Here is a 16,925-nt window from a genome sequence, read left to right as displayed (position 1 = left end):
TTGACTGTGACTGCTCTGCCTTTGAAAGAATTCTGGAAATACTTCTGGTAGCTGTTAATATTTAATTCACAAGGGAAAATATCAACTTTGACACTTGAGTTGACTTTGACCTTTTACATCACACATATCGAAACGATAAAATAGCAGTTTTGTTGTGCTCTAACAAAATGATGCTCCAAATAACACGAACCACTCGGAGGCCTCAAAATGAACGTAGTGCTTAAATTGTTTCAGCTACATCGAGACAACTACACTGCTTCAAGAAGTGCAAATATAAAAGAAGGATCCACCATCAAGTCTCAAACAAACGGTGTATAATACAAAGTTGGTATTAACTTGGCAACAAACACCAACATTGGTCTACGGGTCACCGACTCTCTCAGGTTGTTGCCCTGGAGCTCCTCTTTCCAAGCAGTATTCCTCCCAAAGCTCATTAAACAAGTTTCCAGTTCCACCAAAAGAACAACACTGGTCCTTTTTGGAGTCACACAATCTTAAATTCATTTTTTTAAACACAGCACAGAAAACCTGGCGTGAAAGCGGCGCTGTCTTCTGATCCACGCAGTGGCTGTAGTAGTACCTGTAGACCTCGGACATGTTTGAGAAGACTGGCTCCAGACAGAGCTTAGAGGTGGACGTTCCACCACAGGAAGATGACACTTTTGGTAAACTCTCTAGAAACTCCTTCAGGACTATATGCTCGGAAGCTTTACGGGATTTCCTCTGCATTCGCTTCTTACTGTTCTCCTCCGAATCGTCTAGCTGGGAGGCATTCTGGGCCCAGTTAAGCACTGACCACTCTCCAATCCCCAAAGTGGAGAGGAACATTTTTTTACAAACTTGTTTTTTATCGCCATCTGCTATCAAATGATATCTCATTGAGACTGATCTTCTAGACTGAGTCCACGGTGCACGGGTTCTTTCCACCGGATCACAGTCCACAAGCCCAGCCACATAGACCTTCCTCTGAGTCCAGTTCATACACTGCCAGAAAGCAGTGAACAGCCCACTCCGTGTTTCGTCACTAAAGTCAGCACAAAAGCGGTTCGATGCCCTTTTGCAGGCACCGGATGTGCATCTTGGCCCCATTGACCTTTGAGCTTTAGTAATAGCGGCGCCATCTTTCTTTCTCTTGCTGGTGTACGGTTTTCCCTCCATCCTGAGTTGCTTCTGACGATTTTGTTTCCATGTTAGTGGTTTTGCAACTCTGGATTTCTTTCGGATTGCCCCCTCTTTTTCTGGTAGCCTGTTTTTGTCTTTGTCAGTTGCATTCATGTGTTCTGTAAAAACATGGGAACCTTATTAACATGCACGTATCATTATTGAGATATACCTCATTGCTTCTGCCAAAACTTGTGTAAATCAGGTCAACGAGTTTATAAAGTAACTGATAAACAGTCAAAGAAAAAACACTCACCTTGAGTAACTACTGCAGTGTTGCTGTCTACAGGAGGGGCAGTCACAACTGGCTTTTTTTCTGACTTGCTCTTGTTTGATTCAGTCTTTTCTGTTACCCAGTTGAGCACAGACCATTCTCCAATCCCAAGCGTGGACAGGAACATGTTCTTACATACTTGTGTCCGTTTGCCATCCACCATCAAATGATAACGAAGTGATACCGATCTCCTTGAAGGCAACTCCGCAGCCCGAGATCTTTCCACAGAGTCACGATCGACTTGTCCTGCTACATAGAGCTTTCTCTGAGCCCAGTTCATGTGCTGCCAAAATTCATTGAACACCTTCTTCCTTGTTTCTTCAGTAATTTCACTACATAGCCGATTTGTCACTTTTTTGCATGCATCCGAGGTGCATCTTGGTCCTATGGCTCTTGGGTGTTTGGTTACAATCTCACCATCTTTCTTGCGTTTGCTTACATATGATTTTCCCTCCATCCTCAGCTGTTTCTGCCTGTTTTGCTTCCACTTTAATGGATCTGCAACTTTGGCTTTGGTTATTTTTCTGACAGCGCCTGCTTTATCCAAATTGGTGTTTCCATTTTGGGCAACCGTATTAAGATGTGCTGTACAAACAGATCAAAAAACAGAAAAACATTTTTGTTGTTATTTTTCATTGCTAGCACTGGAGGTCTGGGATTTTTCAGAAACAATGAAACAATGAAACAATCATTCAAGTTTAAACCCTCAAAATCTTTTCTCAGAAATATTGGGGATGTTTATTGGTCTTATTATTATTCTGATAGCACTCAAGCATTTCAGTTGAATGTTCATGGCAAAGAGACCAATTCTGAATACATTAAGAGAGGGAGATGGAGGGCAATGTACTCATCCCTAGTGAAAATTGGGTAAAAATGTGTCAACTGCAGTGGACCATAAAAGTCTCCAATACATGGCGAGAGTTTGGATGGAGACACTTAGTGAGATATTTTATTACACCAATTCAAAAAAGGCACCGAGGAGGTCGCGACTTATGTTGGAGGCTTTTTTATATATTATTATATTATCATATCCTCTGGGGATGTAATGTAATTTTGGTCCTGTGTGTGTAATCATATAAATTTTGTTTATGGATCTAAAATTCCCTGTTCATTTCAGTGTATATATTTGGGAGATGTAAACACGCAAAACTGGAAGAAGTCTGATATGAGACTGTTGGCAATTCTATTGATTGCTAGCAAAAAAGCCATTACAAGGAAATGGTTAAAGGTTGAACCACCGTCACAGGAGGACTGGATCAATATAGTCAACGAAATCTACATTACGGAAAAACTATCATTCGCTTTGAGGATTCACAGTGACAAGTTCTATGAGCAACGGTCAAAATGAACCAAACATGTTAAACCAATAAGATCTGACTTTTTTTAAGGTTCTGGAACTACGAGTGATACATGGATTTCGGGGACGTCTAGGCCCGGTGGCGCTGAAGCAGCTGACTTTTCTATTGACCCAAATTAATTTAACTATATACGTAAAAGTACATATATTAAATAATAATGGATAAATGGATAATAATAATAATGATAACAAGAATAATTATAAAAATATTATTATAATAAATAATCCACTGGTGTTACTGAAAATTAAAAAATATATATATATATCAATTGAATGTTCACAAAATTAACTTTTTATAATACTTGCATGCACACTTATACATCCAAGTAAAGGTGGATGTACATTAACTCTTATCTGTACTTACTAGTGTCAGCACCCACAGGTGCTTGGTGATGTACAGGAAACTGGGAGATCATCTGCTGCTCAGATATTGTCATTGAGTGGGACCGTTTTTTACCCACTCCATCTTTGTCCATGTCAGATTTCCTGCTTGCATCACCGACATGCAGGTGGTCTATGTAGAGAAGCATACATTGTAACAAGCAGCAATGAGTTGACTGTCCAGAATTCTGTCAGCAGTAACTCTCCCCCTAGTCTCCACATGTAATTGTGCACACATCAACAGCCTGTTTTACATTGTTGTAGCCCACATTCATGTTCAGTAAATATGTCTGTTTGTATGAAGCTTTGTTTTGTTCTGTTTGCTTGTATCAATGGCTCTGTGGATTATTGAGTCATTTATAGGCTCAAACTCAGGAGGCAGGAATTGAACTCAAAATTAGCTTTAATGTTGATTTCCCAGGTGATAAACAGTCCAGAATCCACAAGACAAGTTACAGAAAATAGGACATCTATACATCTACACAGTAAATACAAGGGCTACAAAGACAAGGAACAGGTAGCTGGAGGGATGAATCAATAAAGGTTAAAAACACAAGACTATACAGAAATAACCCTAAAAAAAGAATATTAACAAAAATGAGAAACAAAGAAGTGAAACCCCAGATACTCAGAAGCTACTAATCAACCGTAATCAAATAGACACTGACATTGACCCTTAAATGAATAAAAAATAATCATTTAAAAGTGTAAAACATGCAAACACATTTTTTTGTGCCTTACCTTGTATATTTGTGTGTTCTGTGACAGGTAAATAGTCACTCGTGCCCCACAGGAATATTTGAATATGAAATATTGATATCATGTTGGTAACACAAACTGTGTACTAAAGATAATTCTTCTCTTTGTATGGCTTTGGCATACTTGGCACACAAACCCTTTTCACTTCCCAGCGCTCACATTTGAAATGTAACATCCTTGCTAAACAAAAATATACTACTAACACTATACTTCTTATTTGAAGTTGCTTTAAACGTTCCAATAATATAATTAAAGTCTTTAGCAGTGACCAGAGTGGCCTGGGATTATGTTGTAATCTGTGAATTGGTTAAGTCTGCCTCTGCTTGTTAGGACAGGTGAATGCCTGATATTTTTCACATTTCATTAAACATTGCATGAGCTCATATACCCACCTGGTGGGATGTGATGCTGCCCAAAAGTCTCAGGGACTGTGGGTCTGTGGACTGGGGTTTCGGGGGTGGGTTTGGGAAGAAGACCAATATCCTCCATTGCTGCAATAGCTAAAACATGAGAAAGAAAAGAATTATTATTGTATTTTACGATTGATTTTAAAATCGCATTTTCTCCAGCCATCTTTCTTTCCCCTCTTAGGTCATCACTAAAATCAGCCTGAAACCCCGTCAGCGCAGCTGTTTACTGTGCACAACAAACCCATGTGGCCAAATCCAGATGTTTTAGCTTACGTAGAAGTAGGCGTTGCTGGGCCTGAGAGTCACGGAAAAACTGCAGATCGAGAAGCTGCTCCTAACGCGGTATATCTGGCTAAGCTCTCACCCTTCATGCAGGCTGAAACCTTTAAAACGACACATTTCTGGCGTTCGTGTTTGCTTACACAGCGTTATACATTTGAAAACGTCTCGTAAACCCGTCGCTTCCATCCAGACCAGCTCACAAATGTCCCCGCTGCCAACTGTTTACTCCATCGCGGCTCTGGCAGCGAAACTCCGCAGCAGTCAAATCAGTTAACTCGACTTTTATTTGGCTAAATGTTCATAACTATATGCTCTGAGGGGCTTCTCACAGGCAGCTGCCATGTCTGAGCATGCGCATCCAGGCTTTCCAGGGTACATATACAAGTGACTTTGGTGTGACAGTTTATAACAGAGATGGGAGCTCGGTTTCAATGTATGAATGTATGAATCACATATGTGTAAAGTTACGCCTTAATTTCAGCCAAAGGGAAACAAAAATGAGTATTATTGTTGCAAATCCCATAAAGTCTTCTGACAGTATTCTGATGCAGGCCATCTATGCAAGTCTGACTGCAAGAATTATTTATATAATTCAATTCTGTGGTTACAAATAGATTAATTGCTTTAGTTTGCACTAGAAGAACAATGACAACAATGTGCCATGTCTAACAACATGTAAATATGCTTTTATATACTGAAAAAAAGACAGTGTAAGAGCATAATTCTCCATAATAATAGGTCTAATGGGTCAACATAAGGGTTCAAATTAGAATTATTCAGTGGCTGCTCTCAGTTCAATATTTACCATAGTAGCCTATTTTATTTACCAACTGTGGTTTGCACCATTGCCTCACAGCAAGAAAACCCTTTGTTCAAATACATCACAAGGCTGGAGCTTTCCTGCATGGACTTTACATGTTCACAACCCTAAACTGGATAAGCAGAAGAAAGTGAATGGATGGACTTTCCTTGATTTTTTTCATTTAGTAAAGCATTCTACTTTTGAACAGATTACTGTGGATTGAATTAACAGTTATGATTACTAGGTACTAAAAACGCTTCATTTTCTCCAAAGTTAACCTCAGTGAACTACAGTATAAACATGCTGCATACATTTTAAAGAAATCATTATCCCAAAAGTATGTTTTATACTGCTGCAGTAGAAATTTCGAAAATATTTCCCAACATAGAAACTAGAATACAGTGAAAACACAAAAAGGGATATTGTATTGGCTGAATCCAGTTTGAATTAGTTTAGAATTCTACATTTTAAACTTTAAACTTTTAAACTAAAAGTTTTTTTAATGCAATAAAGGACTATAAATCTGTCGTTTTTTAAGTGCTGAAGTGTAAGAAATTGACCAAAGATGTATTTTATTGCTTTTTTTTTCTCAAAATAAACAGCAAAGCAAACACATGCTTTGTGGTTTACAGGGGTTTACAAAGAGGGTTCCTAAAATAGTAGGAACACTTTTAGCTTTGCTTTTTCCAGCCATCAAACCGGAAAGAAGGGAAAGGAAGGAAACTGTCAGGGAGTTCAAAGTTTCTGTTGGGGGTTTCAGTGTCCAAGACCAGGCAAGAGACAACATGTGACCGTCAGGCAGGCAAATCAGGCAACAAATAAGCAGCCGCAAGGCAGGATGAAAAGAGGAATACCTCAGAGGAGGTTCATGTGGCTATTATTGGATGGGTTTACACTCAATGTAAACCAGTAAAGATAATTAAACAATATATATCAAAACTACATCACAAAACAATATACATAGCTATTTAGTTTACTATTGCTTCTGGGACCAGAATGCATGAATGAATGAATGAAGAAATATATGAAAGTATAAAGATATATATCCAAGCGATTTATGTAATTATTGTGATTCTAGCTGTTGTTCATTTAATTTGAATTTGAATTTGAATTTAAAACGAGTAAAAAGCTCATGCAATTGTACCTCCTCGCCACATGGGGTCGCTGTTGGACTGATTTTCATATCAGGCACATCCTATCAACTTTGCAGTGTTGGTGGCAGCAGGCACTCCACACACAGAAGTTATTCTTCAAAAACAAGTTTTCTGAGTAGTAATGTTGAAATAAAAACGTCACGGTTTAAATAAAGGTAAGTTTTTTTGTCGTTGGTCTTCGGTAGGAGGACGTATGTGGGACTTTCCATTCCAAAAGCTCTATAAATAGTTAGTTTCGGTTTCAGTTTTGCCAGTCAGTGGTTGTCGGTTCGTGACTGAACAGGCTGCCGGTTTGTAGATATTAAATTAACGTTATTTACTTGGTCTGAGGTTATATTCGAGTTTTTCAAAGGTTTGGGACGTTCGTCGAAGCAAATAGGTCGTGTCAAGGAAACCGAGTAAGTAGGTTGGATTTAAGGGTAATTATAACAGTTGCTATCCCCTGTAAACTCATGTAGTATACGCTATCAATGCTGTTTATGATAGTAGGTGTCAACATTTGCCATAATTGTTTGTGTTTGTGTGTGATGTTTGGTTTATTCACGGAGCCATTTCAAAGAAATCATCAGGGCAGCAGAAAATGAAAGTAAATGCAATCGGCAGCAAAGTGAAAGTAAATAGGGACCATTGTCCTTAAAGGGCATTCAAAATGTAGGCCTGGTGTTTGATGTTTGATCATGTTTGATCCGTCAGTCCCATCCACCCAACACTTATAGACGTAATGTCACTCTTCCAGGGGGAAAAGGAAATACTCTAGTGTACAAAGACTAGTGCATGGTGCGTTATAGCGTTAATATATGAGTATAAGCTGAAAAAGTTGCTTTAAAAAAGTTTGCCCACTGGTGACACATAGATCATCCTTATTTTATGTTTTTGCATGTTTGCATAGTTTGCTGATATTAATACTCAGCTGTCTCTGTCATTTGTTTTTGCAGAGTGTGTGCGTAATGCAGAAGATGAGCTACTTTTTCCCGGTGCTTTGCGTGTGCCTGGATGTGTGTGTGGTGCACACCATCCGCCTGGCCCAACTCTCGCCTCTCCTACTCTCTCATCCATTCATCACCCTATGGGCAGGAGCCCTGACCAGAGCCTCCCTCCTTGCCTTCCTGGCCTTCACCTACCCTGGAAGCCTACCATGGACTAAAAGCTTCGAGGGGATCCAGAGCTTAGGGGTCCTTTGCTTCCACTTCCCAGTGTACGCTACTCTTCTCTGGGTGCTGGGGCAGTCCACCATGGAGGAACTGTGGGGGTGGCACTCTTGGGAGAGGGTGAGTGTATGTGTTTTGTTGCCTACCATGCTACAATATGTGCAACCTTGGTGAGCAGCAAGAAGGAAAATATGAATTCATTACCTAATGCACTTTGAGGGGACATATCTCAATAAGAAATGTGCTTTTCTTTACGTGCAATAGCTATCTGTGAACTGCAGGATTCTTACCAGCTACTTTGAAGTGTAAAATGCATCACACAAATCTTATGATAAGAGTTGAAGTTTATTGTTCTATATCAGTAACTTCTCCTGCAGCAGAAAGTTGTAAAAGTGCCAGTTAAAACTGCAGTATCAGTAAGAACAGTCAAATATATTAGATAATGAAAATATCAGGAGCATTTAGCTGAAATAAGAAGTATGAATACAAGTATTTGTTAATGTATCTATAATCTACATTTTTTTATGCTATTTTTACTTGGAACCTTTTTAAACTGTGTTACTGCTATTTGTGGCCACATCCTTTACCACTTTTACTGCCACCCTGGAGGTCTTCAGTTCTTCTTCTTTTGTTTCATGACAGAAACCACTTAACAACTTTGTGATTGCTGCCAGCATGGATGGGATGCATAAATTGTTGCTTTCATGTCTTAAGTCTGATCAGCAGACAAAACACACATTTACACATTAATATAATGAAAAAGTGAATAATTTTTTTCTCTATATGTGTTTATTAGATTTCTAGTAGTAGATCTCTCAGATAATTGAACAGTTTCCAGTGTAATTGAACTTTTTTTGAGCAGAAAATAAAAATAATGCATAAAAGATACTCAGCCTGGAACAAGATCTGAGACCAAAACCAATTTATTTCATCTAAGCTAACTAAACACACGTGTAATGGTTATATTAAACCTGTCCTTTGTCCTGCAGGTGTTACAGGGTTATATCGTGACACTAGTGGCTTGGCTCTACTGGAGTCGGTATGTGTCATCTCTTTTGATCTCCTGGGGCCAGTACATTTCATCTTTTATTAAGAGGACACCATCTCAGAAGCCAAAAGAGGAGACTGGGGCCTCTCTGAAGAGACTGATGGGATACATGCAGCCCTTTTTCTGGCGCTTTGTTGCTGTGCTGATACTTGTCTTTCTCTCGTCTTATGGTATGTGAAATAACACCTTTGAAGTGGGGTCTGTTGCGCTTCTTTCATTCCATTGTATTTATAGTATTACAATTGTGTATTCTCATATTAAACATAATCAGAGTGGCAAATAATGAGGTTAGCATACGTGAAAGTAAACCCTGTATGCAGAATGTCATGCTTCAGACTCTGTTTCAGATAGTTTTTTAAAGAGAGGGAGAAGGGTGATAAATGTGCCCGTTCCAGACAGTGAATTACCTAGAGGGTTGCATTAAGGCCCAGTATAAGATAAATAAGGATTATTGTGAACTTTGAATCATGTGTGGAGTCCAAGAATACAAATCTGGAGCCTAAAGTGTAATACGCCTCTTTTCGTTTAAATTAAAGCATGCATGTCCTTCTTGCCACTACAGTGTTTTGAAATTATATCCTGTAGTTATCATTGTGTTCGTGTCATTGTCCTCATGCTGTTAATTTAAGTATAGGAAAAAAGGTCTTGTTTTCTGCAGCACTAGCTGCATATCTGTAATAATGCCAGCAACATGAAACTGTAATTGTAGGCAAATAAGGAAACGTAATCACAGTCCACTGACGCTGCTGAATGTAAAAGTTAACCTGGCTGTTGGGCTTTGCCAAAGATCAGTATGGTGATAATGTTAACACCTGCTTTCAGGTGAGATGGCTATTCCTCAGTACACTGGACGCATGGCTGACTGGATCATGAATGAAGAAGCACCTGACGCCTTCACAGAGGCCATTACAATCATGACACTAATGACCATTGCCAGGTAATACAACCTTTGTCTTCTTTGGTTATTAAAGTTGGTTTTTAAAAGGTTCTCTCCGTTTACTAACGCAGAACGATTTAATTAGAATAAATAAAAAACATGTGATCTGTTTGCTAAAAATTTCAGAGATTTCTTTTAATACTCAGAAATGATTTGAAAGAGTGTTGTGAGGATGGTCAGCGTTAACCTAGGATGCTTTTTACACCCGAGCTCCTGCTCCAACCCATGTAGTGTAGTTTCAGTCACTTCTGAGGATATGTGTACAACAGAAGCTTAACAGAAGCTTAAAGATATGGCTGTAATAACATTTTATGTACTTTTAGTGTAACTCTTCCTCTGCTTTATGTCTCAGTGCTGTGCTCGAGTTTATATGTGACCTCACGTACAATATCACCATGAGCCGCATACACACCTCGGTGCAGGGAGTCGTCTTCCAGGCCGTGCTGAAACAGGAGATCGCTTTCTTTGATGCCACTTCAACAGGTAAATTATGTACAAACTGTATACAAGATTAATGTTTCATTAATTAATAACTAAAACCCTAAAAGCCAATCTCAGTTTCCTCTTAAAAAGTTTTGTGAACTTGTTACAAATAATCCAGAAAAAAGAAGTATATATACACTTAAAATGCGATCCCTTTAAGAAGACTCATGCTGTACTGTTAGGTGAACTGGTGTCACGGATTACCACTGATACCAACAGCGTGAGTGAAGCTCTGAGCGAGGAGCTGAGTCTTCTGATGTGGTACACGGCTCGTTTCGGCTTCCTCTTGTTCTACATGGTGAGCCAGTCATGGAAAATGACGCTGCTCACATGCATGGGGCTGCCCATCATCTGGGTCATACCCAAGCTCACCGGACGCTTCCACCAGGTGATGTGAAAAATTTAGCTTTAATTACTTGTTGATCAAATCTCCTCTGATCAGTTACAATAGTGACAAATCAATAAAATATGTCTTGTTTTACTGAATCAAACTGTGTAGTTTAATTTTTCATTATATTTCAGACTATTGCTGTGCAAGTTCAAGAGTCACTGGCAAAGGCTAACCAGGTGGCCACAGAGACCTTCTCAAACATGAAGACAGTGAGGAGTTTTGCCAATGAGGACGGTGAGACAGAGAAGTACAGACTGCGCCTGGAGGACACTTACGCCCTTAATAAAAAGGAGGCAGCGGCCTATGCGGCTTCTACCTGGGCTAACAGTGTGAGTTGAACACTGATCTACGCTACAGAGTATTTGCAGTTTTTGTTTAGCCTGACTTGTGTGAATATGTGACAGTGGGAGTGTCTAAAGGCAGCTAACGAGACATTTAAACACCTTTTGTTTGTTGTTTTTATAGCTAGAAATTGTAACTGAGATAAATACACAAGGTGAAATATGATCATAAATTTCAAAGAGGATCTATTGTGCTTTTCGGTACATGCGAAAACATAAATGCAATCAGATCTGACCTTTAACCTGCCTACTCCTGCTCCTGCTGTTGTGCTGTAAGTTCAGGCCTCTGGTGGTGTCTTTGTTGACAGAGGATGTTAAACAGTGCATTTCTCGCACCTATGAATATATATAGGCCTTGTTAATAAGAGGCCAAACCCATCATTATATCACACAATAAGCAGTTAAGGAGTGTAGCAGATACCAAACATTTGTCCAGCTGCAATCTTTGGTGCTTATTATATTCTCTTGTTTCAAAGTGAAGTGCATAAAGGGCTCTAACTTTAAATCACACAAAGCAAATTTCAATAAATCTAAAAGAGGGTACACCAAGGTGGTACACTGTAAATGTAGACTTCAGCATCACGGTCAATTACTCATTAATACTTAATGTAACTCATTTTACAGTTGATCACTCTGTAAGCTGTTGTCCTTGTTTCTCCAGATGACTACCCTAGCTTTGAAGGTATGCATTCTGTACTACGGGGGCACACTTGTGACCAGGGGGGCCGTCAGCAGTGGAGATCTTGTGTCGTTTGTCCTTTATGAGCTGCAGTTTGCCTCTGCTGTTGAGGTGAGCCATCGGCCAAGAAGAAGCATAAATGGATGCTCACTTTTTCCTCTTATTCATGACTACTTCTCTTTCAGGCTGTCATGCGATATTACCCACAAGTGAAGAAAGCAATTGGAGCCTCTGAGAAGATCTTTGAATATTTGGATAGAAAACCTCAAGTACCCCCAGATGGTACTTTGGCCCCTGAAAATCTTCAGGGACACATTCAATTCAAAAATGTTACATTTTCATATAATGGAAAATTAAATGAAGAAAATCTCGTCCTTAAGGTATGTACTAATTTGTCCTGTGCATGTTTTACTTCAAGTTAAAGCATTCCTTAAAATATACCTCTTTCACCAGAATATATCTCTGGAGGTAAAGCCAGGCCAAATCACTGCCCTCGTGGGTCTTAATAGATCAGGGAAGTCCACCTGCGTGAAGCTGCTGGAGAGGTTTTACCAGCCTATAGGAGGGGAGATTCTCCTGGATGGCAAACCACTGAAAAGCTACAAAGACCAGTACCTACATGACAAGGTTTGTGAATATCAGATATTTAATTCCATTTGTGTTTTTATTTATAATCTTTGTGCTTAACGGTGCCATGGGAAACACTCAACGCAAACATTTCTTTGGTTTGTTTACAAGAAAATTCCAGAATGCACCTTTAAAGCTGCATTAAGTGGGGTCTTTTTTTGGCCACTGGGGGGAAAACAGCTTATAAAGCTAAATTATAAGCTGTTAAGCTGTTGCTCTAAAATTATTAAGTGTGATGCAAGTTCTGCATGCAGTATTTTCAGAAGATCGATTTAATGCCTAAACATTTCTTCTTTAAAAAGATGAAAGGTCAATAACATCATATTTTAGCTTTAAAAGACCTGATCACAGTGGAAAAACAACAGTAAACACTTTTAGCCTGTTGGGACCCACTGAGGATAGTTTTCAGGGCCATATGTTTCTGTATATTATTATTTTTTATGTTTTTTACTGGGATCAAATTTTACTATATCTTTTTTAGAAGAAATAAATGCAGAGGTATTATTGTTTTGCATTTTCTAACTAGTATTTCTCTTTTTGTTATTATGAAAGTAACTGACTCGCAGTCACAGGGACACCAACCGTCCCAGTAACTGTATGCATCAAACCCTCATCAGACTCACTGTTAGGACAAGTTTGACCAAAGGCTAAAACAAAATGCATTTCCTGTATATTTTCCTTTTTTTTCAAGTGTCTAATATTATTTCAGTTCTTTCCTTTTTATATAAGTGTATTTTATTTATTTTTTAAATTTCAGCTAAGTATTTTCTACACCTAGTTTTAGTTTAGTTTTAGCTAACAGTAAACTTCAGCTGGGAACAAAGACATCATCAGCATCAACCTCTGTGGCTATTCACGCCTAGGGGTTTATTAAGTCCTCATGCCACAAATTTAACTGCTAAACTGAAGTTAAAGATACTAAATAAATCCTGTGAATTCTGTATAAAATGGAAATGGAATGAAATTAGCCCCTGAGCTTCAGCTAATGATGACAGGGAAGCATTTTCACAGATTACTAAACGTTTTTCCTCCAAATTCCTGTTTAAATTCACTCCTTTGTCATCTGTCTTATCTTGTTATAAGGATACTTATTTGTGCTTTTTCTTAGCTTTAATCTGCAGCTGATTTCTTTGAAGGCCCTGCTTAGAGTCTGCTGTGAATATTACACAGTCACTAATATCCTGTCTTCGTTCTGTTTGCTCACAGATTGCTGTGGTGAGCCAGGAATGTGTGCTGTTTGCTCGCTCTGTTCGAGAGAACATCAAATATGGCTACGAGCATGCCTCTGATGAGGAAATGCATAGGGCTGCAAATCTGGCCAGCGCCCACAAATTCATCATGGAACTGCCGAATAAATATGACACAGGTTCGACCCAGAATCTCAGCGTTTAACGGCACCACAACATTTCATATTTTCTAAGGCCCTACCTAAGCAAAAGTTTGTTGGTACATCCCTCTGTTTCATAGATGCCGGGGAGAAGGGTGGCCAGGTGTCTGGAGGCCAAAAGCAGCGTATTGCTATTGCTCGAGCTTTAATCAGACGTCCTAAAGTCCTGATTCTGGACAATGCCACAAGTGATTTGGACACAGAGAACGAATATCAAGTAGGAAATTCTTCATCTTTAGTGATTTTGCATATTTCTTAAAGCTGTTTTTCCTTTAAAACCATAATAATTGTGCTCTACAGGTCCACCAGGCGTTGACGGATCAAGCAAAAGACTGCTCCGTGCTGTTGATATCCAACAAGATGAGTGTTGTTGAGAAGGCCAGTCACATAATTGTCATCGATAGAGGGATGGTGAAGGAAGAGGGCAACCACGAGGAGCTGATGAATAACAAAGGCCTTTATGCTGGCCTGGTGGAAAAGCAAAATAAGAGCTGTTTCCGAAATGAGGAAGAATTGAATTGAGATGCAGTGAGAAGTGTGAGCAGCACTCCAGGAACAGACTTGCTGGTTTTAAGACTTAGATCTGATTTATGCTTCAGCGGGAAATCTACACCTTAACCTGTGATGTAGCCATAAACCCCTGCTAACCCTGCAACCTAACCCGACATGCACCTCCAGTGAAATGTAACTACACATTGGGTGGATGCAACCCGAAATTACTGTGATTGGCTTGTTCAGCATCATCGATTCCTCCTGTATATTTTGAGTGCTAGTTTTTCGCAGCAGTTTTTAAAGTTACGAGTGAAAGAATAACAGTGGTCACTTCAGTATAAGGAATAATAATCATAGCATCAATGTAAGGATTCACAAATGTCAGCAAACTCCTGGAGTGCTGAAACTGTCAGAATAGACATGAGAGAATGAGTACAAAGAAGTGAAAAACTAGAAGGACAAACATGTCTGACTGCGAAAAAAACCTGACCACTACAAATTAGCAGCGACCCAGAAGAGGAAAAAAGTCCCCAAATTACATTTTTTTCTATCAGCTGGCACCACATATGAAACATCGGGACTTGACCACACAGTAATTAACACATAATGCACCAGCAAAGGCATAAATGCCGGCAATGACGTTTAACCCACTTAAGCAGGTTACGTGTGGGCTCTACAAAGATTCCCCGCAGAAGTCTAAACCAGGCCTAAAAGATGCAAAACTCAGGCTACATTTATATTGTAAATATTTTTTTTGCTGTGAGACCACCCCTTGTATTACAAAGGTTTGCTGGAGTTTACCCAGTAAGACTGTTGCACCTTAAAGTCCTTAAAGCTGTTATCTACCTACTCAGCAGTCCCTGAGAGTTGCATCCTCTCCCAAAGATGCAACCAGCAGACCGGTCCAGATAAAAATCCTCCGTCATAATAAAATAATGCATTTTCAATCAAGAAATCGAAATGAGTAAAGCAACTATAAACAATAATGTCTAGTTTTGGTTAAAAAAAAAACATCAAATTTTCAAACAAAAAAAATCTGTATTATAAACCTTCAAGCCATGATTGATTTGCAGCTTTCCCTCCAATGCTGTGATACATCCAGACATACAGTTTTAAAAGAAAAGGCACAGTACCATAAGCAGTTTAGCAAAATCAGTGGTAGTGGGTAGATTAATGTTTCTTTATTAATGTCACATCACCCAAACCCACATCCCTCTGGTGAGCTTTTATATCCCTTTGGGTGTGATTGAGAGAGCTCATGGTCACCCACTCTTTTGCTTCATACACTTTGCTTCATACACTGTAGATGTAGAGATCAAGCAGCTAGATTCACTTTACTTTATATTGCACTATTTAAAACTGTGTTTCTAAATGTTCTGGATGGGTTTATGTGTGTTTGTTTATTTTTCTGTACTTTTCCCTTTATGGATGATTCTTTACGACTCAATGTTCAAACTTGTTTGCTTCCACAGAAAAATATTTACACAAATCATGACTTGCCCCATTGTTTTTAATATTCAACTTTTCATTAGTAAATCTTTTAAACAGAGCTGTTCTGTGGTGCGTGTGATTTATTAATGTAAAAAAAAAAATTCTCATAAAGATGTTTTCTTTGTAATAGCGTTAAGTTGTTGCGGAAGGTTCTGGGTGCTTATGCTTTCCGCTTTTGTTGTATGGTAAAACGTCACAATAGATTATTACTGTTAAATAACATGTGGATTCAAGTAAGTGTTAATAAAGCAAAAGTAGGTTTTGCATTTTAAATTCCTCAAAGTTGCCACCTCTTGCTTTGTTAACAGCTTTACATACTCTTTCTGTATACAGCATTCTTAACACTCTTGTAGAAGTTCCCTCATAAGCCGAGCACAACTTGTTGGCTGCTTTTCAACTATTCCCAAATTAACTCAACTGGATTTAAGTCGTGACTGTGGTCTTAATGTCCCCTGTGCCTCACAGTGAGGGCCACACATGGAAATCCAATCTCTTTTCCTTTATTTTACAAAGATAATGTGTCTGGTACCAAAAATAGCACAGTTAAACTCATGAGGCTGAAGTCTGGATTCACATTGGTCAGTTGTCAAGTCATGTTTTTTCAGGCTAAAGCAGTTCTCTTCTTCATACTGGTCTCCTTCAGTACTGGCTCCACCTTCAAGGCCTGATTCACTCAGTCTCCCTCCAACAGCTGATGAAATGTGTCTGCTATTTGAACTTCTGGAGGCTTTGATGTGGGCTCTAATCTGAGGCGCTGTTAATGGGCGAGGGTGGTAAAGCAAATGGAACTTCTCTGAAACTGGGAATTTCTAGTTTTTCTTTTTTTGGTTTGACCTACATGAGAGCCAATTTCATCAAGTGGAATAGACTTGGGGATGATTTAACACTTTTTGCACTTTTTTAGTTACTTGGAGACCAGGCAAACTTTTATTCAACTGTCTGCTGATCAGCCATGCCACATTAAGATGAATTCTTATGGTGTGACATTCACTGTCTTCATTTGAATTTCAGAAGTCAGATGTCCTCGGCTTCCATAGGACAACAGGTTGGGTACATGCTGGACAGGTTGCCAGCCTCTTGCATGGCCAAACTAAGTTGTTATGTGTAGCTAAAGCACTGGCTCATGCCTTAGGTACATCTTTTATGCTAATGATTCCATCATCATTATCATCATCATCGTTTATTTATATAGCACTTTAAAAACACACAAGGGTGACCAAAGTGCTGAACAACAGAAACATAATAGATACCATAAGAATAATAAATACGATAAAATAATAAACTAGCGAAAACAATAAAATACAAGTCAGTCAACCACTGA

General features: G+C 39.0%; 2 protein-coding genes across 6 annotated transcripts; one reads left to right on the top strand and one right to left on the bottom strand.

Moving 5' to 3' along the window:
* Positions 1–20: 20 nt before the first annotated feature.
* Positions 21–4,956, bottom strand: LOC102215672 (uncharacterized). 2 transcript variants are annotated; one of them, XM_005744032.1, is made up of 5 exons: positions 4,765–4,956; positions 4,325–4,432; positions 3,157–3,306; positions 1,418–2,020; positions 21–1,280 (listed from the first exon to the last, which is right to left on the bottom strand). In XM_005744032.1, exons 1-5 carry the CDS (start codon positions 4,808–4,810, stop codon positions 361–363), a joined length of 1,827 nt encoding a protein of 608 aa, XP_005744089.1. In that variant the 5' UTR covers positions 4,811–4,956; the 3' UTR covers positions 21–360. The 2 variants fall into 2 exon arrangements, with proteins under 2 accessions (XP_005744089.1, XP_005744090.1); XM_005744033.1 differs by lacking the exon at positions 4,765–4,956 and adding an exon at positions 4,616–4,694.
* Positions 4,957–6,631: 1,675 nt separating this feature from the next.
* Positions 6,632–15,662, top strand: tap1 (transporter 1, ATP-binding cassette, sub-family B (MDR/TAP)). 4 transcript variants are annotated; one of them, XM_005744029.1, is made up of 13 exons: positions 6,632–6,735; positions 7,516–7,848; positions 8,718–8,946; positions 9,599–9,713; positions 10,066–10,196; positions 10,379–10,584; positions 10,719–10,916; positions 11,590–11,718; positions 11,793–11,987; positions 12,061–12,234; positions 13,441–13,600; positions 13,702–13,838; positions 13,922–15,662. In XM_005744029.1, exons 2-13 carry the CDS (start codon positions 7,528–7,530, stop codon positions 14,141–14,143), a joined length of 2,217 nt encoding a protein of 738 aa, XP_005744086.1. In that variant the 5' UTR covers positions 6,632–6,735; positions 7,516–7,527; the 3' UTR covers positions 14,144–15,662. The 4 variants fall into 4 exon arrangements, with proteins under 4 accessions (XP_005744086.1, XP_005744087.1, XP_005744085.1 ...); XM_005744030.1 differs by lacking the exon at positions 6,632–6,735 and adding an exon at positions 6,831–6,978; XM_005744028.1 differs by lacking the exon at positions 6,632–6,735 and adding an exon at positions 6,831–6,982.
* The last annotated feature ends 1,263 nt before the right edge of the window (positions 15,663–16,925 follow it).

This window comes from Pundamilia nyererei, unplaced genomic scaffold (genome assembly GCF_000239375.1).
Source record: "Pundamilia nyererei isolate P.nyererei 1_Seehausen unplaced genomic scaffold, PunNye1.0 scaffold00138, whole genome shotgun sequence".
NCBI classification, from domain to species: domain Eukaryota; kingdom Metazoa; phylum Chordata; class Actinopteri; order Cichliformes; family Cichlidae; genus Pundamilia; species Pundamilia nyererei.
The sequence above is the reverse complement of the archived record's forward strand: the minus strand, read 5'-3'. Positions and strand labels throughout refer to the sequence as shown.